This window comes from Bufo bufo, chromosome 3 (genome assembly GCF_905171765.1).
Source record: "Bufo bufo chromosome 3, aBufBuf1.1, whole genome shotgun sequence".
Classification (NCBI taxonomy): domain Eukaryota; kingdom Metazoa; phylum Chordata; class Amphibia; order Anura; family Bufonidae; genus Bufo; species Bufo bufo.
In genome coordinates this window covers 146861260-146884385 of record NC_053391.1, presented here as the reverse complement: position 1 = coordinate 146884385, position 23126 = coordinate 146861260, and the positions used below count along the sequence as shown (strand labels likewise).

At 44.1% G+C, this 23126-nt stretch overlaps 1 protein-coding gene across 1 annotated transcript in view; it reads right to left on the bottom strand.

The window, feature by feature from the left end:
- The window catches only part of LOC120993274 (organic solute transporter subunit alpha-like), a 54420-nt gene extending 31570 nt beyond the window's left edge, over positions 1–22850 (bottom strand). Inside the window, exons 1-4 of the mRNA XM_040421822.1 lie at positions 22660–22850; positions 13933–14084; positions 9648–9721; positions 7376–7534 (exon numbers count right to left, since the gene is read on the bottom strand). Of these exons, the coding sequence (XP_040277756.1) occupies positions 7376–7534; positions 9648–9721; positions 13933–14084; positions 22660–22765 (491 nt within the window). The 5' untranslated portion in view covers positions 22766–22850. The remainder of the gene's footprint in view (positions 1–7375; positions 7535–9647; positions 9722–13932; positions 14085–22659) is intronic.
- Between the last annotated feature and the right edge of the window lie 276 nt (positions 22851–23126).

Sequence of the window (23126 nt, the reverse complement as noted above, 5' to 3'; positions counted from 1 at the left end):
TATCACTACCCAGGAGAGGAGGAGACAGGTGAAAGATGCTCAAAAAAACAGAAGCCTTTTGGATTCATCGCCTGCAAACCCTAGAACCAAAGGGATTAAATCGTGATTATGATGTAAATAGTTTTCTGTAAGCCACAGTGTGCAGTAACCCTTTCAACATGTTCCCTCTTTCTTTCTTTCACAGAGAACTTGACTCCAATCCGTGTCATTTAGTGCTTGATCAGGGCGTAAGTTTACCACGCAAAATTGTAGCACCTCTGCATTCAGTATTTTACATCATTATATAAGGTTTAGCAAAATGTGGCACTGTAAAGCATGGTGCACTGAGTATTAATTATGTTCTTTTTTTCCTTTTTTCTTCTGTATAAGTTTGCTACAGTTTCTAGCATCCAGTATGGAACATTATACTATAATAATATTATGATGATCAATAGAATGTAGCACTGAAAAGCATGGTGCCCTGTTAAGCAATGATAGTTATCTGTTCATCCACTTGTTTAATCATTATCTCTGCATTGTTGTGTCTTCTGTTTACAACGTTGTCATGGTAACCTGATGTCATTTCCGGCTCCACCGCGGGCTATTTGAATTGTTTGCAACTTGTATCCATTATGTTTGACAAAGGCTCACAGTAGCCGAAACGCGTCACTTATCACTTGTATGTGACCATTAAATCTACTTGAAATTACTATTAGAGCGAGTGCTGGTCCTTACTATACAACTATCTGTGGATCTTCTCCGGGACACGCGCACCGCATCACTGAGAGCAGAAGTGCCGCTTGTATCTTCTTTTGGAGCAGTACATAACAGTGTGTTCTATAACTCCTTGCCTGCCACAGGCCGCCGTTCTCTTAAAATAAAGACTTATAGTATGCTAATGAGCCTCTTCAGGGGCGTAACGATCGCGGTGTGACAGCGACCAGGGGTGGAGGCGGGACATGGGCATGGCTGGAGGCGGGGGGGGGGGGGCTGGACCGTCTGGTATTACTGGCACATGATTCAGGGGTCTGGTATTACTGGCACATGATTGGGGGGGTCTGGTATTACTGGCACATGATTGGGGGGGTCTGGTATTACTGGCACATGATTGGGGGTCGGTCTGGTATTACTGGCACATGATTGGGGGTCTGTCTGGTATTACTGGCACATGATTGGGGGTCTGTCTGGTATTACTGGCACATGATTGGGGGGGTCTGTTATTACTGGCACATGATTGGGGGGGTCTGTTATTACTGGCACATGATTGGGGGGGTCTGGTATTACTGGCACATGATTGGGGGGGTCTGGTATTACTGGCACATGATTGGGGGGGTCTGGTATTACTGGCACATGATTGGGGGGGTCTGGTATTACTGGCACATGATTGGGGGGGTCTGGTATTACTGGCACATGATTGGGGGTCGGTCTGGTATTACTGGCACATGATTGGGGGTCGGTCTGGTATTACTGGCACATGATTGGGGGTCTGTCTGGTCTTACTGGCACATGATTGGGGGTCTGTCTGGTATTACTGGCACATGATTGGGGGGGTCTGTTATTACTGGCACATGATTGGGGGGGTCTGGTATTACTGGCACATGATTGGGGGGGTCTGGTATTACTGGCACATGATTGGGGGGGGTCTGGTATTACTGGCACATGATTGGGGGTCTGTCTGGTATTACTGGCACATGATTGGGGGGGTCTGTTATTACTGGCACATGATTGGGGGGGCTGTTATTACTGGCACATGATTGGGGGTCTGTCTGGTATTACTGGCACATGATTGGGGGGGTCTGTTATTACTGGCACATGATTGGGGGGGTCTGTTATTACTGGCACATGATTGGGGGGGTCTGTTATTACTGGCACATGATTGGGGGGGGTCTGTTATTACTGGCACATGATTGGGGGGGTCTGTTATTACTGGCACATGATTGGGGGGGTCTGTTATTACTGGCACATGATTGGGGGGGTTCTGTTATTACTGGCTGATGAGAGGCACTGGGGGCTGCTATGAGGCATGGCATGGGGCTCTTATCTGAGGTCTGATTGGGGGTCATTCATATCGGGGTCTGAGCTGAGGTGTGATCTGAGGTCTTATTAACATTGGGGATCTTACTGGGGCTGTTAGCTGAGGTCTGATTAACATTGGGGGTCTGATTGGTGGTCTGACCTGAGGTGTAATGAAAAAAATTTTTTTCTTATTGTGCCCACTTCCAGCCCGGAGCCCAGCTGCCCAGAGCACTGATCCGGAGCAGCTTGGAGAAAAAGGCCTCACAGTCTCCCACACTCCTTCTGCCCGGCCAAGCCTGTCAGCACCCCTGAGTCTTCAGAACTGTAAGTGTGTGTGTGGGGTGGTTCACACACACACACACACACACACACACTTAAAATTTAACGATATAAACAACCCGCATTTTACTGAATAAGAATATACCCGGCGAGCAAAAATGCTGTCCCCCCCCCAGATTTTTGGGGGTTCCTACACCCATGCTTCTGAGCTGTAATAGGGAAAGCATGGACACGCTCCCTCAGCTGCAGCAGAAAAGATACTCCCCTTGAATTGCCAGCTTCAAAAAAATCTAGCAGATCAATGAATGGGGAGATCTCTGGATCCATATGAGGTACAGGGCTGGTTCCAGCTTTGTTAGAAAGAGATTGTCATGTACTATATTATGTCTGATTTCCATTTTTTACATTAATCATTAGAGATAGCCTTGCGATTCGCCTGGCGGTCATTTCGCGGCAAACTTTGCTCGTTCGCGATTCGCCGAACATGCGAAAATATATCGATGTTCGCATGCGTCATATTCTTTTGTATTGCACTGAACTTTGACCCATGACACATCCATCAGGGATAGGATAGCCAATTAAGACGTTTCAGTACATGGACACACCCCCACCCTATAACAGAACCTGATCTGGCAACCATTTTACATTCTGTGTTTTGCCAGTGTAGGGAGAGGTTGCTTTGTGGAGCAGGGAAAGACTGTTAGGAACACCAAACACTAGCTAATATTTCCACAAAAGTCCTTTTAAGGACTGGTATAGATGTGTTATCGATAGTTGTGATATACTGAGGGGTGTGATATACATATAATATACTTTCTAACATAGGCTTCCACCAAATATTGATTGAGGCCGGCGATACACCGTATTCCACAAAATACTGATTGAGGGGTGCGATATACCTGCTTCCACAAAATACTGATTGAGGGGTTTGATATACCTGCTTCCACAAAATAATGATTGAGGGGTGCGATATACCTGCTTCCACCAAATATTGATTCAAGGGTTCTATATACCCGTTTCCAAAAAATACTGATTTGAGGGGTGCAATATACCTGCTTCTACAAAATACTGATTAAGGGGTTCTATATACCTGCTTCCACAAAATGCTGATTTGGGGGTGCGAAATACTGGCTTCCACCAAATACTGTTTGAGGCCTGCGATATACCTGCTTCCACAAATACTGCTCTTCTCTAGGGACTTTGGCACAGGGTTATTTTGAAAATGACAAGCAGAGGAAGAGGTAGGCCGTTCCGCAGGGGTGGTAGGGTCGGGAAGGTGCACCAGGCCGGAGCCTAAGTGGGAAGTTGGAGAAGGTGCGTGCGATTATGTTGAAGGATGCACCAGAGTTGGTTAAGTGGCTAACTCAGCTTTCCGCTTCTGCACCCACCTCATCCTCTGTATCTGCACCCTTCTCACTCTCTGCTGTGTGCACCCCCAAAGATACCACCATCACCACCACCATAGCCCCTCCACTCGAGTAAGAGGAATTATTTTTCCATCCATTCCCAGACCTTACCGATGCGCAGCCATTCCTGGTATCAGATGAGGAAGAGGAGGTAGCAACGGCCGCCACCCAGCGGTCTGATTAAAGTACCCAGATCAGCCCAAGGAGGATGCTCCCTGCTGTTGCTGCCTACTCCTTGATCTCTAATGCCAGTGGTGGTGAAGTTGACGATGATGACGTGTCGATGGACGTCACCTGGGTGCCCACAAGAGAGGAAGGGATTTCAGAGGGAGAGATGGAGCAGCAGATAGGGAGGAGAAGGAGGAGAAGCAGGCAGAACTCGCAGTGCACAGGAGGCAAAAAGCAGACTGCAAATGTATCTGGAGCGAGCCATCCACCATGCACGGTCACATCTTGCGCTCCCAGGATGCCGACACATGGCTCCACAGTGTGGGCTTTTTTAATGTGTCAGCTGCTGACATCTGCAGCCTGTGCTGTCAACGCATAAGTCGTGGTAAGCCCAACACTCACCTAGGGATGACCGCCTTAAGAAGGCACCTGGCCTCCCATCACCGAGCCCAGTGGAAGCAAAGCCGTCAGAACCCACAAAGCCACACTCCCGGCGCTTCACGTCCTGCCTCTCCACCTTCCACCGTGCCGTTGTCGCGTTCATCTGGCAGAAGGCAGGCTTCCGTGGCCCAAATGTTCAAATGTAAAAAGTTGATAACGCCAGATAACCCTCTTGCCCAATGGCTGACCGCTGGCTTGTCAGAACTGCTAGCCCACCAACTACTGCCATATAAACCGGTGGACTCGGAGGCCTGTAGAAAATTTGGGGCCATTGGACACCGCAAAGGAAGTTCCCCGGAAGGAAATATTTCTCCCAGAAGGGCATCCCAGAGCTATATTGCCACGTTCAGCAGCAATTTAATATATCTCTGGCACACAGTGTCAGTGCCATGATACATCTGACCACAGAGACGTGGTCTAGCAAACATGGGCAGGGAAGGTACATAACTTTTACTGCCCACTGGGTCAACCTTCTGACAGCCGTCAAGCATGTAACCCGTGGCCCCCCGTGTGGATTTGGTGTTACCGCCACGGATTGCATGCAGGCCTACCTCTTCTTCTCCTCTTCCTACTCCATCCTCCGTCTCCTCCTCGGCTGACTCCTCCTTTTCCACTGCTACCGCCTGCACCCCCCAAACTCCCCAGAACCTATTCAATGTGCCAGGTGAGACGTTGCCATGCTGTGCTGTGGCTGTTGTGCCTGGAAGCCAAGAGCCACACCGGTCTCTCACTGCTTTTAGCTCTGCGGTCACAGGCCGATCAGTGGCTAACCCTGCTCAAGTTGACAGTTGGTAAAATGGTGTGCGACAACGGTGCCAGGATGCTGAGACTGCTGAAACAGGGAAAAATGACACACGTGCCGTGCATGGCATACGTCCTGAACTTAGTCGTGCAGAGATTCGTTGCCAAATACCCCGGGGTCTAGGACGTCTTGTGGCAGGCCAAGAAAATCTCTGTCCATTTTAGAAGATCTTACACGGCCATAGCTCGCCTTGCTGACGTTCAGCGGAGACACCACCTGCCCGTCAGACGTCTGATTTGTGACAGCCCGACGCGCTGGAACTCCACCTTGTATATGCTTGATAGGCTGCTCCAGCAGCAAAGTGCCGTTAACGACTACCTTTTCGAACTCTGCAGCAGGACAGGTTCTGGGGAGCTTGGTTTCTTTTCACCGCGCCAGTGGCTGCTTATGCGCAACGCATGCAGATGAGATCACCAAACTGGTCAGTCGCAGCCAGGGTACCATCAGTGACATTGTACATTGCACCTTCTTTCTGTAGCATGCATTGTGACGTGTCATTGATCAAGCCGTCGAGGAGCAGGAGCTGGAAGATGAGGAATGCTGAATGAATTCCCATGGAGGGCTACTCCATCTGAGACAGCAGGAGTCTGAAGAGGAGTCAGAGGAAGATGGTGGCTGGAGGGAGGAGGGAGGAGGAAGAGCAAGAAGAGCAGGCTTTGAGGGGGACTTTAAACTTTTCGGGGATCCCTGGTGTTGTCCGTGGCTGGGGGGAGACCAAGGATGACATTTTCCTGGGCGATGAGCAGAAGCCAGGGAGCTCCACCGCTTCCAATTTAATGCAAATGGGGGCCTTCAAGCGCCAGTGTTTGAGGATGGACCCCCGTGTAAAAAGCATAAAGGGGTAAGGACCAGTACTGGATGGCAACGTACTTAGACCCCCCGGTACAAACACAAAATGGCGGACATGTTACCAGTCTGACTACATCGTGTTAACGCCCGATGTGGACGCTCTGAGAAGCGAGGAACCCCTGGACTACTGGGTGTGCAGGCTTGACCTGTGGCCAGAGCTGGCACAATTTGCCATGGAACTCTTGGTTTGCCCCTCGTCGAGTGTCCTGTCCGAAAGGACGTTTAGGGGCATCAGGGGGGATTGTGACCAATAGGCGCACTCGCCTAGCTCACGACAGTGTGGACTACCTCACATTTCTAAAAATCTATGAGACATGGATCTCGGAGGAATTCAACACCTGTGACGACCACGTGTAATTGAATTTCCTCATGCCAGCCCACACATTTCCACCACCACTCAGAACAAAGAATGGCTCCACTGGCCTACAGTAAAATAGTTATCCAGTGACCACCTAACGTACCTCCAGCCACATAATCACTTGTTCTTTTCTGTCAGGTGAATGCCTAATTTCTGGGGCCTGTACTGGCCTACAGTAAAATTGTTATCCACTGACTGTCCCTATATACCTCCAGCCACATAATCACTTGTTCTTTTCTGTCAGGTAAATGCCTAATTTTTGGGGTCTGTACTCCACTGGCCTACAGTAAAATTGTTAATCAGTGACTGCCTAATGTACCTCCAGCCACATAATCACTTGCTCTTTTCTGTCAGGTGAATGCCAAATTTTTGGGGCCTGTACTGGCCTGCACTAAAATGTTTATCCACTGACCGTCTAATATACCTCCAGCCACATAATCACTTGTTCTTTTCTGTCAGGTAAATGCCTAATTTTTGGGGCCTGTACTCCACTGGCCTACAGTAAAATTGTTATTCAGTGACCGCCTAATGTACCTCCAGCCACATAATCACTTGTTCTTTTCTGTCAGGTGAATGCCTATTTTTGGGGGCCTGTACTGGCCTACAGTAAAATTGTTATCCACTGACTGTCTAATATACCTCCAGCCACATAATCACTTGTTCTTTTCTGTCAGATGAATGCCTAATTTTTGGGGCCTGTACTTCCGTGGCCTAAACTAAAAATTACCTAGGCTCCAGCAGGGCACATTTTTGAGAATTTCCATTTAAGACGCATAAAAATGGCCCCTGATTAAAATACATATTTTTTGTGGGAATTTTTCCCCCTGATCCCCCTCTGGTATGTCACTGTTCATGTTGTGGGACTATTTGTGCACTTCTAGTAAGTATTTGGTGGCTGCAAATATGACCTAAAGGTTTTTCAGGTTCGCCTGCCATTAAAGGGAATGTTCGTCCATCACTATTAATCATGGGATAACCCCTTTAAGTATTTTTTTTCCCGAACTTCCCATCTCACGATAATACACCATATATACCATAGCACAGTTTGATGATATCATAAATTACGTGTAGACCAACCTGTGAATATTTTTCCTTGGAAAGCACACACAGCAGCAGCACAATGGACCTGTGTGGAGCTGAAGCTTTGTATCTGCGTATTTCTTCAGGAATTCTTTTTTACCACCACTTTCACTTATCAGCATTATCTGAAATTTGTGTATAAGTACAGCCAGAAACCTAATAGAGAAGAGATAATGCTGAATATTGTGCCCACTTTGCCGCAGTTATATCATGACATGAGTGAAAATGGCACCTGAAATAATGATTTGACCTCTGTTGGTGCCCATAGAGTCACATGATCAATGGCAGCCAATATATTTTGCTGGCGTCAGTGACGTTTCAAACTCATTTTTCAATATTGGAGAGCTTTATGTTTTCTTCCTTTATAAAACTGTCTCAGAAAAAAAACTATATTTGTTGCCCATAGCATCCAATCAGAGCTGAGCTTTCTTTTCTTAAACTGCTCTGGTAAAACGAAAGCTGCATTGTGATTGGTTGCTCTCAGCAACAAAGAAAGTAATTTTTTTCCATTTTTGATAAATTTGCCCCTTAATATTGTATATTAGATTCAGTTGCAACAAACAGACACTAAAATTGAAGTATATATTACATATAAGGTATTCAGTATTTTTTTTAATCAATTTTTTGTCATTTTGCCATTTTTGGGAGGATATACTTTTATACCATTCGACTTGCAATATAAATAATATACACTGCTCAAAAAAATAAAGGGAACACTTAAACAACACAATGTAACTCCAAGTCAATCACACTTCTGTGAAATCAAACTGTCCACTTAGGAAGCAACACTGAGTGACAATCAATTTCACATGCTGTTGTGAAAATGGGATAGACAACAGGTGGAAATTAGGCACAGCCCTCCATGTGCTCGCCAGAGGTAGCCTGACTGCCATTAGGTACCGAGATGAGATCCTCAGACCCCTTGTGAGACCATATGCTGGTGCGGTTGGCCCTGGGTTCCTCCTAATGCAAGACAATGCTAGACCTCATGTGGCTGGAGTGTGTCAGCAGTTCCTGCAAGACGAAGGCATTGATGCTATGGACTGGCCCGTCCGTTCCCCAGACCTGAATCCAATTTAGCACATCTGGGACATCATGTCTCGCTCTATCCACCAACGTCACGTTGCACCACAGACTGTCCAGGAGTTTGCAGATGCTTTAGTCCAATTCTGGGAGGAGATCCCTCAGGAGACCGTCCGCCACCTCATCAGGAGCATGCACAGGCGTTGTAGGGAGGTCATACAGGCACGTGGAGGCCACACACACTACTGAGCCTCATTTTGACTTGTTTTAAGGACATTACATAAAAGTTGGATCAGCCTGTAGTGTGTTTTTCCACTTTAATTTTGAGGGTGACTCCAAATCCAGACCTCCATGGGTTGAAAAATTTGATTTCCATTTTTTTATTTTTGTGTGATTTTGTTGTCAGCACATTCAACTATGTAAAGAACAAAGTATTTCAGAAGAATATTTAATTAATTCAGATCTAGGATGTGTTATTTTTGTGTTCCCTTTATTTTTTTGAGCAGTGTACTAAGACCCATAACAATTTTCGTTTTCAGTTGATGCAGCTGTATGAGAGCTTTATTTTTGCAGGATAATTGTATTTTTTTCGGGGCCATTTGAGAATACATATGACTAGATTTGAGCGAATCGAAGCTGACAAAGTATAATTCAATCCGAATTTCCGGAATTATTATTCGATTCACACCAAATCCGATTTTCCTCACGCTTCATGGTAATGAATCACATTTTTTCCTAAAATGGCTGCTGCACATGTTAGGACATGGAGCAAGGAACTTTGGGAACGAGGGATCACCCACAATGCCATGCATGCAGCCAATCAGCAGCCAGCCCCTATAAATAGCCTCAGCCATCTTGGATTCGTGGGGCCGTGAACGGCAAAAAGGGCTTACTTACGATATTTTTACTTACGATATGGCATACCATCAGCACTCTGTGATTGCATTGAAAAGGCAATGATGGTCTTACAGAGGGAGCCTCCTGCCAATGTCTACAGCGGAGGTAACTGATCCCAGCCGTTGTAGCAGGGGACGTTGCAGAGGGAAATAGCCCCTGCTATTAATTAACAGTTCCCCTTGTGCTGACACTGCATCCTAAGCTCTGCTTGGCATATTATGGCATCAGACATTGGCGCACATGGCTCAATGATGCTCATTACTAGATACATGTATTTGATCTTCAGTAATAGTGGCCAGCCCCTTTAAGTATTTCCGTACACGTAAGTGACCGAGCTTCTAATACCTACACAGAGGCAGTAAAATCTGTAAACATTGTGCTCCTAGGAATCCACATTCCAACACAGCTTGTCATAGCTATTATCTGTAAAAGAAGAGAACAGACTGTTAAAACACAGATGTGTAAGGCTACTTTCATACTTGCGTTTTTTGCCTGATCCTGCAGGGATCAGCAAAAACGCTTCCGGTTTAGATAATACAACCCGCTGCATCTGTTATGAATGGATCCGGTTGTATTATCTTTCAAATAGCAACGATGGATCAGGCATTACAACCATTGTAAGTCAATGGGTGCCGGATCCGTTTTCTATTGTGTCCGAGAAATCTGTTTTGCTCCACATCCCATGCTGGTATGGAAACTCAACCAAACGTAACGAAACGGATTCTGGTGCACTTATTTTTATTCAGTTCAGTTTTGTCCCTATTGACAGAGAATGGGGACAAAACAGAAGCGTTTTTCTCCCTGTGCCGGATATCAATACCGGAAAAGTACATGCATATGTGAAAGTAGCCAATTTTTTTTTTCTAGTTATTGCTAAATGTAGTGATTAATATTTTTTTCAGGTACATTAAAATGACAATGTCCTCTCTTCTGATGAGTCTGGTTTCCTAAATTATTGCGTTCCTCATGAAATAACAAAGCTGGAGAAATTTTACTAGAACTCAGCACTGTGTCGTTGCTCTATTACGCCTCATATAGAAGTAAATTGACACCTGGATGTTACTATTCCCTTTGGTAATGGAGCATGCTCCTTCACTTCTGACACTATGAGCAGTGATTGGGCAGTGTCAGAGTCCATTTAATTAATTGGTAGTATTTTTAAAATCATTGCTCAAACAAAAACAAGCACCGTGGACAATTGCGTAGAAAGTCAGGTCACATTTCAGTACGTTTCTGGAGTGGGATGGGAATATAGAGCCAACAGACAAAACTAACAAAAGTGCAATGACAATACACAAATTCCAAATAGTTACTGCTATTTCCCTGCTTTGATAAAAACTTAGGAGTGCAGTAACCAATAGGCCACAGTGCTGTTCCTAGTTCAATACAGAAAAATCATATGTTCTCATATGACAGTATATGATTATGATGGGATCAGGCTGTATTTTAAAGCCATGTCTGAACCTATATGTGAATATCTACAGTATATACGGTGTGTGTCTATATATATATATATATATATATATATACAGTACAGACCAAAAGTTTGGACACACTTTCTCATTCAAAGAGTTTTCTTTATTTTCATGACTAGGAAAATTGTAGATTCACACTGAAGGCATCAAAACTATGAATTAACACATGTGGAATTATATACATAACAAACAAGTGTGAAACAAGTGAAAATATGTCATATTCTAGGTTCTTCAAAGTAGCCACCTTTTGCTTTGATTACTGCTTTGCACACTCTTGGCATTCTCTTGATGAGCTTCAAGAGGTAGTCCCCTGAAATGGTTTTCACTTCACAGGTGTGCCCTGTCAGGTTTAATAAGTGGGATTTCTTGCCTTATAAATGGGGTTGGGACCATCAGTTGCATTGAGGAGAAGTCAGGTGGATACACAGCTGATAGTCCTACTGAATAGACTGTTAAAATTTGTATTATGGCAAGAAAAAAGCAGCTAAGTAAAGAAAAACGAATGGCCATCATTACTTTAAGAAATGAAGGTCAGTCAGTCAGCCTAAAAATTGGGAAAACTTTGAAAGTAAGGGCTATTTGACCATGAAGGAGAGTGATGGGGTGCTGCGCCAGATGACCTGGCCTCCACAGTCACCGGACCTGAACCCAATCGAGATGGTTTGGGGTGAGCTGGACCGCAGAGTGAAGGCAAAAGGGCCAACAAGTGCTAAGCATCTCTGGGAACTCCTTCAAGACTGTTGGAAGACCATTTCAGGGGACTACCTCTTGAAGCTCATCAAGAGAATGCCAAGAGTGTGCAAAGCAGTAATCAAAGCAAAAGGTGGCTACTTTGAAGAACGTAGAATATGACATATTTTCAGTTGTTTTACACTTGTTTATTATGTATATAATTCCACATGTGTTAATTCATAGTTTTGATGCCTTCATAGTCATGAAAATAAAGAAAACTCTTTGAATGAGAAGGTGTGTCCAAACTTTTGGTCTGTACTGTATATATATATATATAGTAGTCTCACATTCGCACATTCCTGAAAGTCAAAAGTTCAAAACATTGTTACCCTTTTGCTCGTCAGTGTATATATATTTATTTATTTATTTTTTAACAAAAAAAGTGCATATATTTCCTCTCCTGGCTCTTTATTTCCTCCTTTGTTTGGCCTTTTAGTACAATAGACAGATTTGCTTGACTTTCTCTGTCAGACTCATTCACCTCAGCCAGAGAGGGAAGGGGAAATGAGCAGCTAAATTAGAGACCATTCATTATACATGCAATGCTCCTCTGTGGAAATCTTTATCGAGGCCTATCAAGAGAACGATAGAACAGTCATACTGTTATCCTGATTCTACTAATCTACAATTTTACTAACAGATAGAATCTTTCCCTGCTGGCAGCTTTAAAATAGCAAGGAGATCCCTATATAAAAACAGCCAAATAAAAAAAATATATGGTTTTCTATGAATATATGAAAACTATATTGAATTTTTAAAAAGTACCCCTTTTGACAGAAATGTCCCTTTAAAGCTGGCACACATTATAAAATCTATATACACTGAACAAAAATATAAAGGCAACACTTTCGGTTTTGCTCCCATTTTGCATGAGCTGAACTCAAAGATCTGAAACATTTTCTACATACACAAAAGACCCATTACTCTCAAACATTGTTCACAAATCTGTCTAAATCTGTGTTAGTGAGCACTTCTCCTTTGCAGAGATAATCCAACCCACCTCACAGGTGTGGCATATCAAGGTGCTGATTAGACAGCATGAATATTGCACAGGTGTGCCTTAGACTGCCCACAATAAAAGTCCACTCTGAAATGTGCACAGTTTTACCTTACTGGGGGGGGGGGGAGCAGGGTCAGAAAACCTGTCAGTATCTGGTGTGGCCACCATTTGCCTCACGCAGTGCAACACATCTCCGTCGCATAGAGTTGATCAGGTTGTTGATTGTGGCCTGTGGAAGGTTGGTCCACTCCTTTTCAATAGCTGCGCTAAGTTACTGAATATTGGCAGGAACTGGAACACGCTGTCGTATACGCCGATCCAGAGCATCCTAAACATGCTCAATGGGTGACATGTCCGGTGAGTATGCTGGCCATGCAAGAACTGGGATGTTTTCAGCTTCCAGGAATTGTATACAGATCCTTGCAATATGGGGCATTATCATGCTGCAACATGAGGTGATGGTCGTGGATAAATGGCACAACAGTGAACCTCAGGATCTCATCACGGTATCTTTGTGCATTCAAAATGCCATCAATAAAATGCACCTGTGTTTGATGTCCATAACATACGCCTGCCCATACCATAACCCCACCACCACCAAGGGCTACTCGATCCACAACATTAACGTCAGCAAACCGCTCACCCACACGACGCCACACACACTGTCTGCCATCTGCCCTGAACAGTGAAAACCGGGACTCATCCATGAACAGAATACCTCTCCAACGTGCCAGACGCTATCGAATGTGAGCATTTGCCCACTCAAGTTGGTTATGACGACGAACTGCAGTCAGGTCCAGACCCCGATGAGGACGACGAGCATGCAGATGAGCTTCCTTGAGGCGGTTTCTGACAGTTTGTGCAGAAATTCTTTGGTTATGCAAACCGAGCTGTTGATGCAGCTGTCTGGGTGGCTGGTCTCAGACAATCATGGAGGTGAACATGCTGGATGTGGAGGTCCTGAGCTGGTGTGGTTACACGTGGTCTGTGGTTGTGAAGCAGGTTGGATGTACTGCCAAATTCTCGCCTTTGGAGACGGCTTATGGTAGAGAAATGAACATTCATTGCACGGGCAACAGCTCTGGTAGAGATTCCTGCATTATGCTGTGTGATCAAACTGCACATTTTAGAGTGGTCTTTTATTGTGGGCAGACTAAGGCACACCTGTGCAATATTCATGCTGTCTAATCAGCACCTTGATATGCCACACCTGTGAGGTGGGATGGATTATTTCAGCAAAGGAGAAGTGCTCACTAACAGATTCAGACAGATTTGTGAACAATATTTGAGAGTAATGGATCTTTTGTGTATGTAGAAAATGTTTCAGATCTTTGAGTTCAGCTCATGCAAAATGGGAGCAAAATCGAAAGTGTTGCGTTTATATTTTTGATCAGTGTACATTATACAATATATTCAGTTTTACATACTGGTGCTGCAGCGTTCACCCAGATAATGATTTCCTTTTTGGGTCCGGATAGTTTCCTGTATATGTAGTATACTTCTTCTAGGAATATCAGCACACTGACTAGTGTCATAAATGTTAAAACAGCAAACAGCAGCATTCCAGTGACGTCCAGCTCTGGAGGAACAAATGATAAAAATGATTGTCAGCACAGTATGATCCAACTTGTATCCAAGCTGCACAGTCAAGACATTCTCTCGGCGATAATTTTATTACCTTGTAAGATGTTACTGTAACATTTTGCAGACTGCATAATTATATAGGAATACCATATGCAAGAAACAAGTCGACAATAGAAGAATGTGGTCGGTATCCTGAAGGTATAAAGTGAGGATGAACATCATCCAACGGTATATATACCACAGAAGCAGACCATGCAACTGGCATGGGGCCTGGTGAAGATGGAAACATATTGGCCAACTATCCCTTCCTCTTGACTGGCACATAGTTCCTCCCTTTTGGCAATCATTATAACATTAGCAAAAAATGGATGGCACACTTGCCCTACTGTCCTGTTATAAGGCGGGGGGGGGGGGGGGGGGGTTATAGTTTTATGAATACGCCCAAATATTTTGCACACATTTTATTTTACAGTTGACAAGTTCTTCACTTGATCCCTAATGACAGCATGGCATTACTGTAAGAGAGGTTGCCCTTCATTAAACAAATACCGGTGCACAGAGGGCAAGGTGGTGGTGCATCAATATCTGTCAGAGTGCATGCACCAGGGTCATCAACAGCTCAAGATGGTGAATATGGAGAAGGCTGAAGACATTGGGGGTCATTTATTAAACTGGTGTAAAGTAGAACTGGCTTAGTTGCCCATTTTACAAAGGAGCTGTCCAAAATCAAAGGTGGAATCTGATTGGTTGCTATGGGCAACTAAGCCAGTTCCACATTACACCAGTTTAATAAATTACCCCCATTGTCTTTTCTTTAAGGGAATCTGTCACCAGGACATTCACTGCGAGCTCAGCTGAATGTAATGGTACCTTTCACTTAGTGCTCCTCCTGCTTCTTCTAGCAGCCCCTCCCTTTGCTTCTTGCTTGACACAGCAAAGCATGATGACTATTTAGGAACCTGGCCCTATCAATGAAGAAGGAGATCCTGCAGAGGAAGCAGGGAGAGCAAGGGTGCACAGAGTGGCTAAGGTCTGCCCTCAGTGCACTTAACTGCTCATTTGCATATGGATTAAAAGTACTTTTTCTCCAGACTGAAGCAGAAAATTGCTAAGTAAAAGGTATCATTATATTCGGCAATTATCAACACTGGCATTCCCATATGTCAGTCTTGATGCCCTGTGTGCTGGAGCAAGATGTGCCTAATTTATTAAGAGGCTGATACCGCCAATATCTGGTGGAAGTTATAGTAAATCTGAAAAAAGTTCAAAAAAGTCACAAATTATGGCACAAATGTAGTGTGTGCCATAATTTTCAACTTTTTAATAAAATGCATTGATGAGTTCCCCTTATTGTGCATGAAGTCTAAACATAGACAGACAGACAGATATATACTGTACATACATAGATAAACCTGCATAGAGATTTCTCTATTAAGGCACATGGAAATCATGGAAGTGGGGTCCCCCGCTTGGGACCCTTCTCTATTGGCCACAGTGGAGAAGTATTTGAATAGTCGCTGAACCCCCAGCGATTAGCTGATTGGGCGGCATGCATTGGAAAAGGGGTTTTCAAGTCGGGAAAATGCCAAGCTGTACAGTATATCACAAAAGCTTGAATCAATGGTGTAGAATCCATCCAATACATATTTTCAGATATGAAATGATTTTCAGGCGTGAAAACTATGTTTTCTAGCACAAAGAACCAAATTATTGAATTCTTAGAGATTGGCAGCAATTCGTCATCCAACATATCAACTGATCGCTAGCTGGCAATATATAAAATATACTGTATATTTACAGTAGGTGCAGTCGGAGTTCATCAAGCCTGTCATATGTGGTGTCAAGAAGAAAAACAAAACATTTAGGAACATATTTCTTTAATACACTTTAAGGCCTCTTGCTGACGAACGTAAGGGCTCCGTGCCCATGCTGCGGACCGCATACGGCGGTTCCGCAATATACGGGGGCACCGGCCGTGTGCATTCTGCATGGGTCCGCAAATCTGGAGATGCGGTGCGGAACGGAAGCACGGAACGGAACCCCACAGAAGCACTACGGAGTGCTTCTGTGGTGCTCTGTTCCGTTCTTTTGCTGCGCATAAAAATTTAACTTTTTGCGGAATGGATGGATCGCGGACCCCATTCAAGATCCTCATGCGGTCCGCAGCACGGGCACGGAGCCCTTACGTTTGTGGGCAAGAGGCCTAAGTCATACTTTTACACATAGATTGACAATATCGCAGAGTGCAGGGCACATGGCAGCACTGAGTGTATCATAAACTCTGAATATTTATCAGGAGTAATAGCTGCTGACTGACAATGAGTGAGAAGTATGGGAAAGGTTAAAGTTGAGTTTTACACATGTCAATCACCTTTAATAAAGCCGAGGAACGCCATAAAGAGGTGTGTCAGCAGTGCGTTCTGTCATCACAGGTTATTTACCTTCTCTTTTATGCTAAATCAGTGCCAATGCAGAATAAAATGTATTAACCCATAAATGACTTCTGTACTAGACCTGTATGTGATGACAGCGCCGAGGTTATAGCCTACGCTACACCTGGAACTTATTATATGTATATATAATATAGATTATATTGGGTTTTAGCTTTAGATTCAGTCAGGATCACTCAGAATTAATCGGTTGTCTCACTTCAGTAAGGGGCATTTATCATGTAGAGAAAGTTAATACAAGGCACTTACTAATGTATTGTGATTGTCCATATTGCTTCCTTTGCTGGCTGGAATTTTTTTTCCATCCCATTATACACTGCTCATTTTCATGGCTACGACCACCCTGCAATCCATCAGTGGTGGTCGTGCTTGCACACCATAGGAAAAAGTGCCGGCGTCTCTGGTGCCCAGGACCATGGGAGCACACTTAGACCGGTGCATTTTCCTATAGTGTGCAAGCACGGCCACCGCTGTTGGATTGCAGGGTGGTCGTAACCATGAAAATGAGCAGTGTATAATGGGATGTAAAACTGAATCTAGCCAGCAAAGGAAGCAATATGGATAATAACAATACATTAGTAAGTGGTTTGTATTTACTTCTTCTACATAATAAAGGCTATTTGCTGAAGTGAGACAACCCCTTTAAATATGATGCGAAGCCTGAATTACTGTAATCATTTAGTGGGTGATCCAGACAGGGTGAAGACACCTCAGATGCAGAGAGGATTGATGAGGTCTAGCTTTAATAAAATATGTACACAACTACATTCTAATATAAAATAAAACATTAGGACATTTTATATTTAGTCTTATTAAAAAAGCAGCCTACTGGTCTGTGCCTACAGCTGCTATGCCTAAACTATTGGGGTTATTTATCAAACTGGTGTAAAGTAGAACTGGCTTAATTGCCCATAGCAACCAATCAGATTCAACCTTTCATTTTTGACTGCTCCTTTAGAAAATGAAAGGTGGAATCTGATTGGTTGCTATGGGCAACTAAGGCTACTTTCACACTTGCGTTAGGAGCGGATCCGTCTGGTGTCTGCACAGACGGATCCGCTCCTATAATGCAAACGCTTGCATCCGTTCAGAACGGATCCGTCTGCATAACTGTTTATTTCAGATCTGATTTTTCACTCCGGAAAACTCAGATCCGACAGTATATTCTAAACACAGAAGCGTTCCCATGGTGATGGGGACGCTTCAAGTTAGAATATACTGAGAACTGTGTACATGACTGCCCCCTGCTGCCTGGCAGATGCTGCCAGGCAGCAGGGGGCAGACCCCCCCCCCTCCTGTATTTAACTTATTGGTGGCCAGTGCGGCCCCCCCTCCCTCCCCAGTATTAATTGTAACCAGTGCGGCCCCCCTCCCTCTATATTCATCGGTGGCCAGTGCGGATTCCCAGTATTAAATATGACCAGTGTGGCCTCCCCCTCCCTCCCTCCCCAGTATTAAATATGACCAGTGCGGCCTCCCCCTCCCTCTATATTTATTGGTGGCCAGTGCGGATTCCAAGTATTGTGACCAGTGCGGCCTCCCCTCTTCCCCCCCCCTAATTAAAATCACCCCCCCCCATCATTGGTGGCAGCGGAGAGTACCGATCGGAGTCCCAGTTTAAATCGCTGGGGTTCCGATCGGTTACCATGGTAGCCAAGACGCTATTGCAGTCTTGGCTGCCATGGTTACTTAGCAATTAATAGACGCATTATACTTACCTGAAGAGCTGCGATGTCTGTGTCCGGCCGGGAGCTCCTCCTACTGGTAAGTGACAGGTCTGTGCTATAGGCAATGCGCCGCACAGACCTTTTACTTACCAGTAGGAGGAGCTCCCGGCCGGACACAGACATCGCAGCTCTTCAGGTAAGTATAATGCGTCTATTTATTGCTAAGTAACCATGGCAGCCAAGACTGCAATAGCGTCTAGGCTGCCATGGTAACCGATCGGAGCCCCAGCGATTTAAACTGGGACTCCGATCGGTACTCTCTGCTGCCACCAATGATGGGCGGGGAGTGATTTTAATTAGGGGGGGGGGGAGAGGGGAGGCCGCACTGGTCACAATACTTGGAATCCGCACTGGCCACCGATGAATATAGAGGGAGGGGGGCCGCACTGGTTACAATTAATACTGGGGAGGGAGGGGGGGCCGTACTGGCCACCAATAAGTTAAATACAGGAGGGGGGGGGGGCTGCCACCTGCTGCCTGGCAGCATCTGCCAGGCAGCAGGGGGCAGTCATGTACACAGTTCTCAGTATATTCTAACTTGAAGCATCACCATCACCATGGGAACGCCTCTGTGTTAGAATATACTGTCGGATCTGAGTTTCACGATGTAACTTAAATCCGATAGTATATTCTAACATAGAGGCGTTCCCATGGTGATGGGGACGCTTCAAGTTAAAATATACCATCGGATTGGAGAAAACTCTGATCTGATAGTATATTAATAGGGACTCCTGACTTTACATTGAAAGTCAATGGGGGACGGATCCGTTTGAAATTGCACCATATTGTGTCAACATCAAACGGATCCGTCCCCATTGACTTGCATTGTAAGTCTGGACGGATCCGTTTGGCTCCGCACGACCAGGCGGACACGAAAACGCTGCAAGCTGCGTTCGGGTGTCCGCCTGCTGAGCGGAGCGGAGGCCAAACGGTGCCAAACTGATGCATTCTGAGCGGATCCGCATCCACTCAGAATGCATTGGGGCTGTACGGATCCGTTCGGGGCCGCTTGTGAGAGCCTTCAAACGGAACTCACAAGCGGAGCCCCGAACGCTAGTGTGAAAGTAGCCTAAGCCAGTTCTACTTTACACCAGTTTGATAAAGGACCCCATTTACATCTTCATGGTAACTGAGTACAAACAAACCCTGTGAGTAATCTGCACACTCTTTTTGCAAACCTACAGAGAGTAGAAATTGGAGTATTGGGGTGGGATAGGGTCGTATGGAAGAAAAACAAATTTGTTTTGCAGTCATGGAAACAAATAGGTCTGCAAATAAGTACACAAAAAGCTAGATATTTTTTTCATTTAAGACTAGTTGAAAGGGACAGAGGAAAATGTCCCACCTTCCAGCTTCATCTGGATTTCTGTATAAAGCTTTCCTTAGGTGGTACATAATGATTGCATAAATAAGGGTACCTTACCACTGAATGCTTGATAGTGCATACTATATCTCACCATCCACTACAGCTTCGAACGTGAGACTACCATCATTTTATAGACAGTCATCTTGGCTATCTCATACATAAATTGGACTTGCCACTATTTAGCATATGATTAGTTATGTAGATTCTTGTCATGTAACTGCATTGTTAGGCCCCTTTCACATGAGCAAGTATTCCACGCGGGTGCAATGCGTGATGCGAACGCATTGCGCCCGCACTGAATCCGGACCCATTTATTTCAATGGGTCTGTGTACATAAGCGTTGTGAAAATAGCAGCATGTTCTATATTCAGCGTTTTTCACGCAAAGCTGGCCCCATAGAAGTGAATGGGGCTGCATGAAAATCGCATTGCATCCGCAATCAAGTGTGGATGCAATGCGTTTTTTCACGGATGGTTGCTAAGTTTTTTATTACGGTAGTGAAAAAACACATCAATGCGCATTGCACCCGCACGATAAAAACTGAACAACTGAACGCAATCCCAGGCTAAATCGAATGAACTTGCTTGTGAAATCACGCATTTATAACTGAACGCATCCGGACCTAATACGTATCGCTCGTCTGCAAGGGGCCTTACTGTTTTGCTCCTGGTGGTGGAACACTCTTCTTCTTGTATACTACAAATTACAACCTGTTCTCACATTCTCTAATAGCTCACTGTGTTATTATGTTGATTCCCAAGCAAAAGGTCTCTGGTTTGAATCCAGGAACAGCCATGAAGAAGATTTCCCAAGAAAAGAGATTCTCGGCCAAGAAAATTGCCAAACTGCATCATGTGAGTGCCATGACAGCTGGAAGAATACGAAATAAAGTCCATCCATTTCAAAGCCAAGAGGTGGATGTCCAGGCAAAATATCGGAGTCAACAGGTCAGCTCATCACAAGTTCTGGCGTGACAAGGCAGCTGAGGCGGTTTGCATGCCTTGTAATAGTGAGATCATAGATGTCCATGCAAGCACCATGCGACACGCATTACAAAAATCTGGAATGGCGACCTGAAAAAAGGTGAAGAAGCCTCAACTTCAATTAAAAAAAAGTATGAACAGTGGACAATAGAAGATTGGAAATGGGTGATTTGGAGCAATGAGACAAAAGTCAATAGACTGGGCTCTGATGGGTGCAAATGGGCCTGGAAGATACAAGGAAAAAGGGGACTAATGGATCGAGAAATTGAAGGAACTGTCAAGTTCGGTGGAGGAAGCCTGATGATATGGGATTGTTTTACAGCCAAATGCATTGGATACTTGACCAGGATCGATGGTAGTCTCAATGTGAGCTATATGTGAGTATTCTACAAGACGAGTTACTTCATACACTCAAGTACTATGGGTATGAAAAGGACGACATCGTGTTCTAGCAGGACAACGACCTGAAGCATCGAGATTGGTTCAATGACAATGAAGTTGAGGTGCTGGATTGGCTCCCGCAGACCTCATCCCAATCGAACACTTGTTGGCAGAGCTGAAGAAAAGGCTGTATTTGTACACAAGTGAGTTGACCAGTATGCACCAACACTGGGACGCGTAGAAGAGACCTGGGAGCAGATTTCGGTCGAGAAATGCTTGAATCTGATTGAGAGCATGCCCAGAAGGATTCAGGCAGTGTTGAAAGCCAAAGATGAATTTACAAAATAATAAAAATTTTAAGTTTGAATTTTAGGAGCAAAACAATAACAATGTAGTTACATGACAATAATCTGGATAACTAATCATATGCTAAATAGTTGCAAGCCAAGATGATTATAAAATTATGGTAGTCTCATGTTCGAAGCTGTAGTAGCTTAAGCTGAGTTGTATACAGATCTAAAACAATGTTTAACCTGACAAGTTTCCTTTAAGGAACCTTTGGCAGAACTTATCTCCTGGGAGAACACAAGGTTTAGCATGTCAAGTTCTAAGATTTCATATTTTGTTTCACCTGATGGCAGATGTAATTGGACAACCATGCTGCACTCACAAACATTAGAGTTAGTTGGATCTCCTGTAATTAATCTAATGTGCAGTCAGTAAGCATTACTCACATGAATATACCGTGGCACAACTTCGCACCCTTCTTTTTCTCAACTCTTCCCCATCTTTTGGCCCTCAGGGTATTCAATAATCCTAATAATCACCTCAAGAAAAACCTATTATATGGTATAGTAGTAAATGTAATTTGTGCATCCTGCTCTCACATTGGCACCCAGATATTATCCATTGTGAAAATGATCAAGAATTAGTTCCAGGCTATATTTTCATTTGTTTTGGAGGCTCTGTCAATTTCATGAAATTTGAGGACAACAATAATGCTCTATATACACTAATACTGGTGTCAACACAACAAAAACCATGATGTAAACTAGGACACAACCTCAAAGGAGCCCATTATACATCAATGGGGTCTGTAGGGTGGCTTTGGAAGCTGTCAAATGACAAATATGGGACATCATTTTGGTGTCTGTTATGAGCAGAAGCTTTTTTGCATATGTTAATGGAGTCAATTACACAGATGTCAAATGACAAAACCACCACAATAAACAACTTATTTTCAGCTGCCGATTCTGGGATTTATTTGCACTGATTTTTCTGCTGTTGATTTTGCCACATCAACATAGCCTGACAAAGCCACTATTTTTGAACAGCCTTTCTCCTTATTAGTCTTTCTCCTTATTCCAATAATCCCACAAACATTGCAATTTTGTACAGTTTTCTTTCCGATATACATTTATTCTGCATTCACGTGTGTACATTTGAACTCTCTGTAGCTGAGATAAGCTATTCTACCTGTCTTAATGACTCGTCTACTGATAACATCATTTGTTTCCTTATGAGAACGGAATATTGCTAAAGTGTTCTGGTCACCGGGTGGTAATACTAGTGCATGACTTACAAATCCTACAATATATTCAAAAATACAATTATTATGGCTGTATTATGTTTAAAACACCAAAGTAGAGATATTTGTACTTACGTTGAATAATTTCATATGTGTATGGTGCTTGTCTGGTTCCGCAGATTGGATTAAAAGGAGGCTTAGTTACATTTGGAGTCACCGACGTCTGTTGTGTTGTATCCATTTTGTCCTCAACTTTCTGGGGACACTTTTCTCTTCTACTCCCTGTTGCTCCTTGCCTTTCTTGTGCTATATCTGACAGTCCAGAGCTCACTCTGATTTATTTTTGTCTCCAGAGGAAGTCAGTGTCGTTCAATAGGCAGATCTACAGTAATGCTGAAAAGTTGTTAAAAAATGTTTTACAAAGTGGAGGTGGACTCTGCTGCTCTGAGCTTCTTATACCTGGCTGTGCATATCTTAAAGACAAGGCAAGTTCAGCTAAACATCAACCAAAGGATATAAAAGCAGGTCGTAAATCACTTGTCCAAGCGCAATAGAGAAACTTGGGTTGTACCTGACTCATCTGAATGGTACTGATAAAAGAT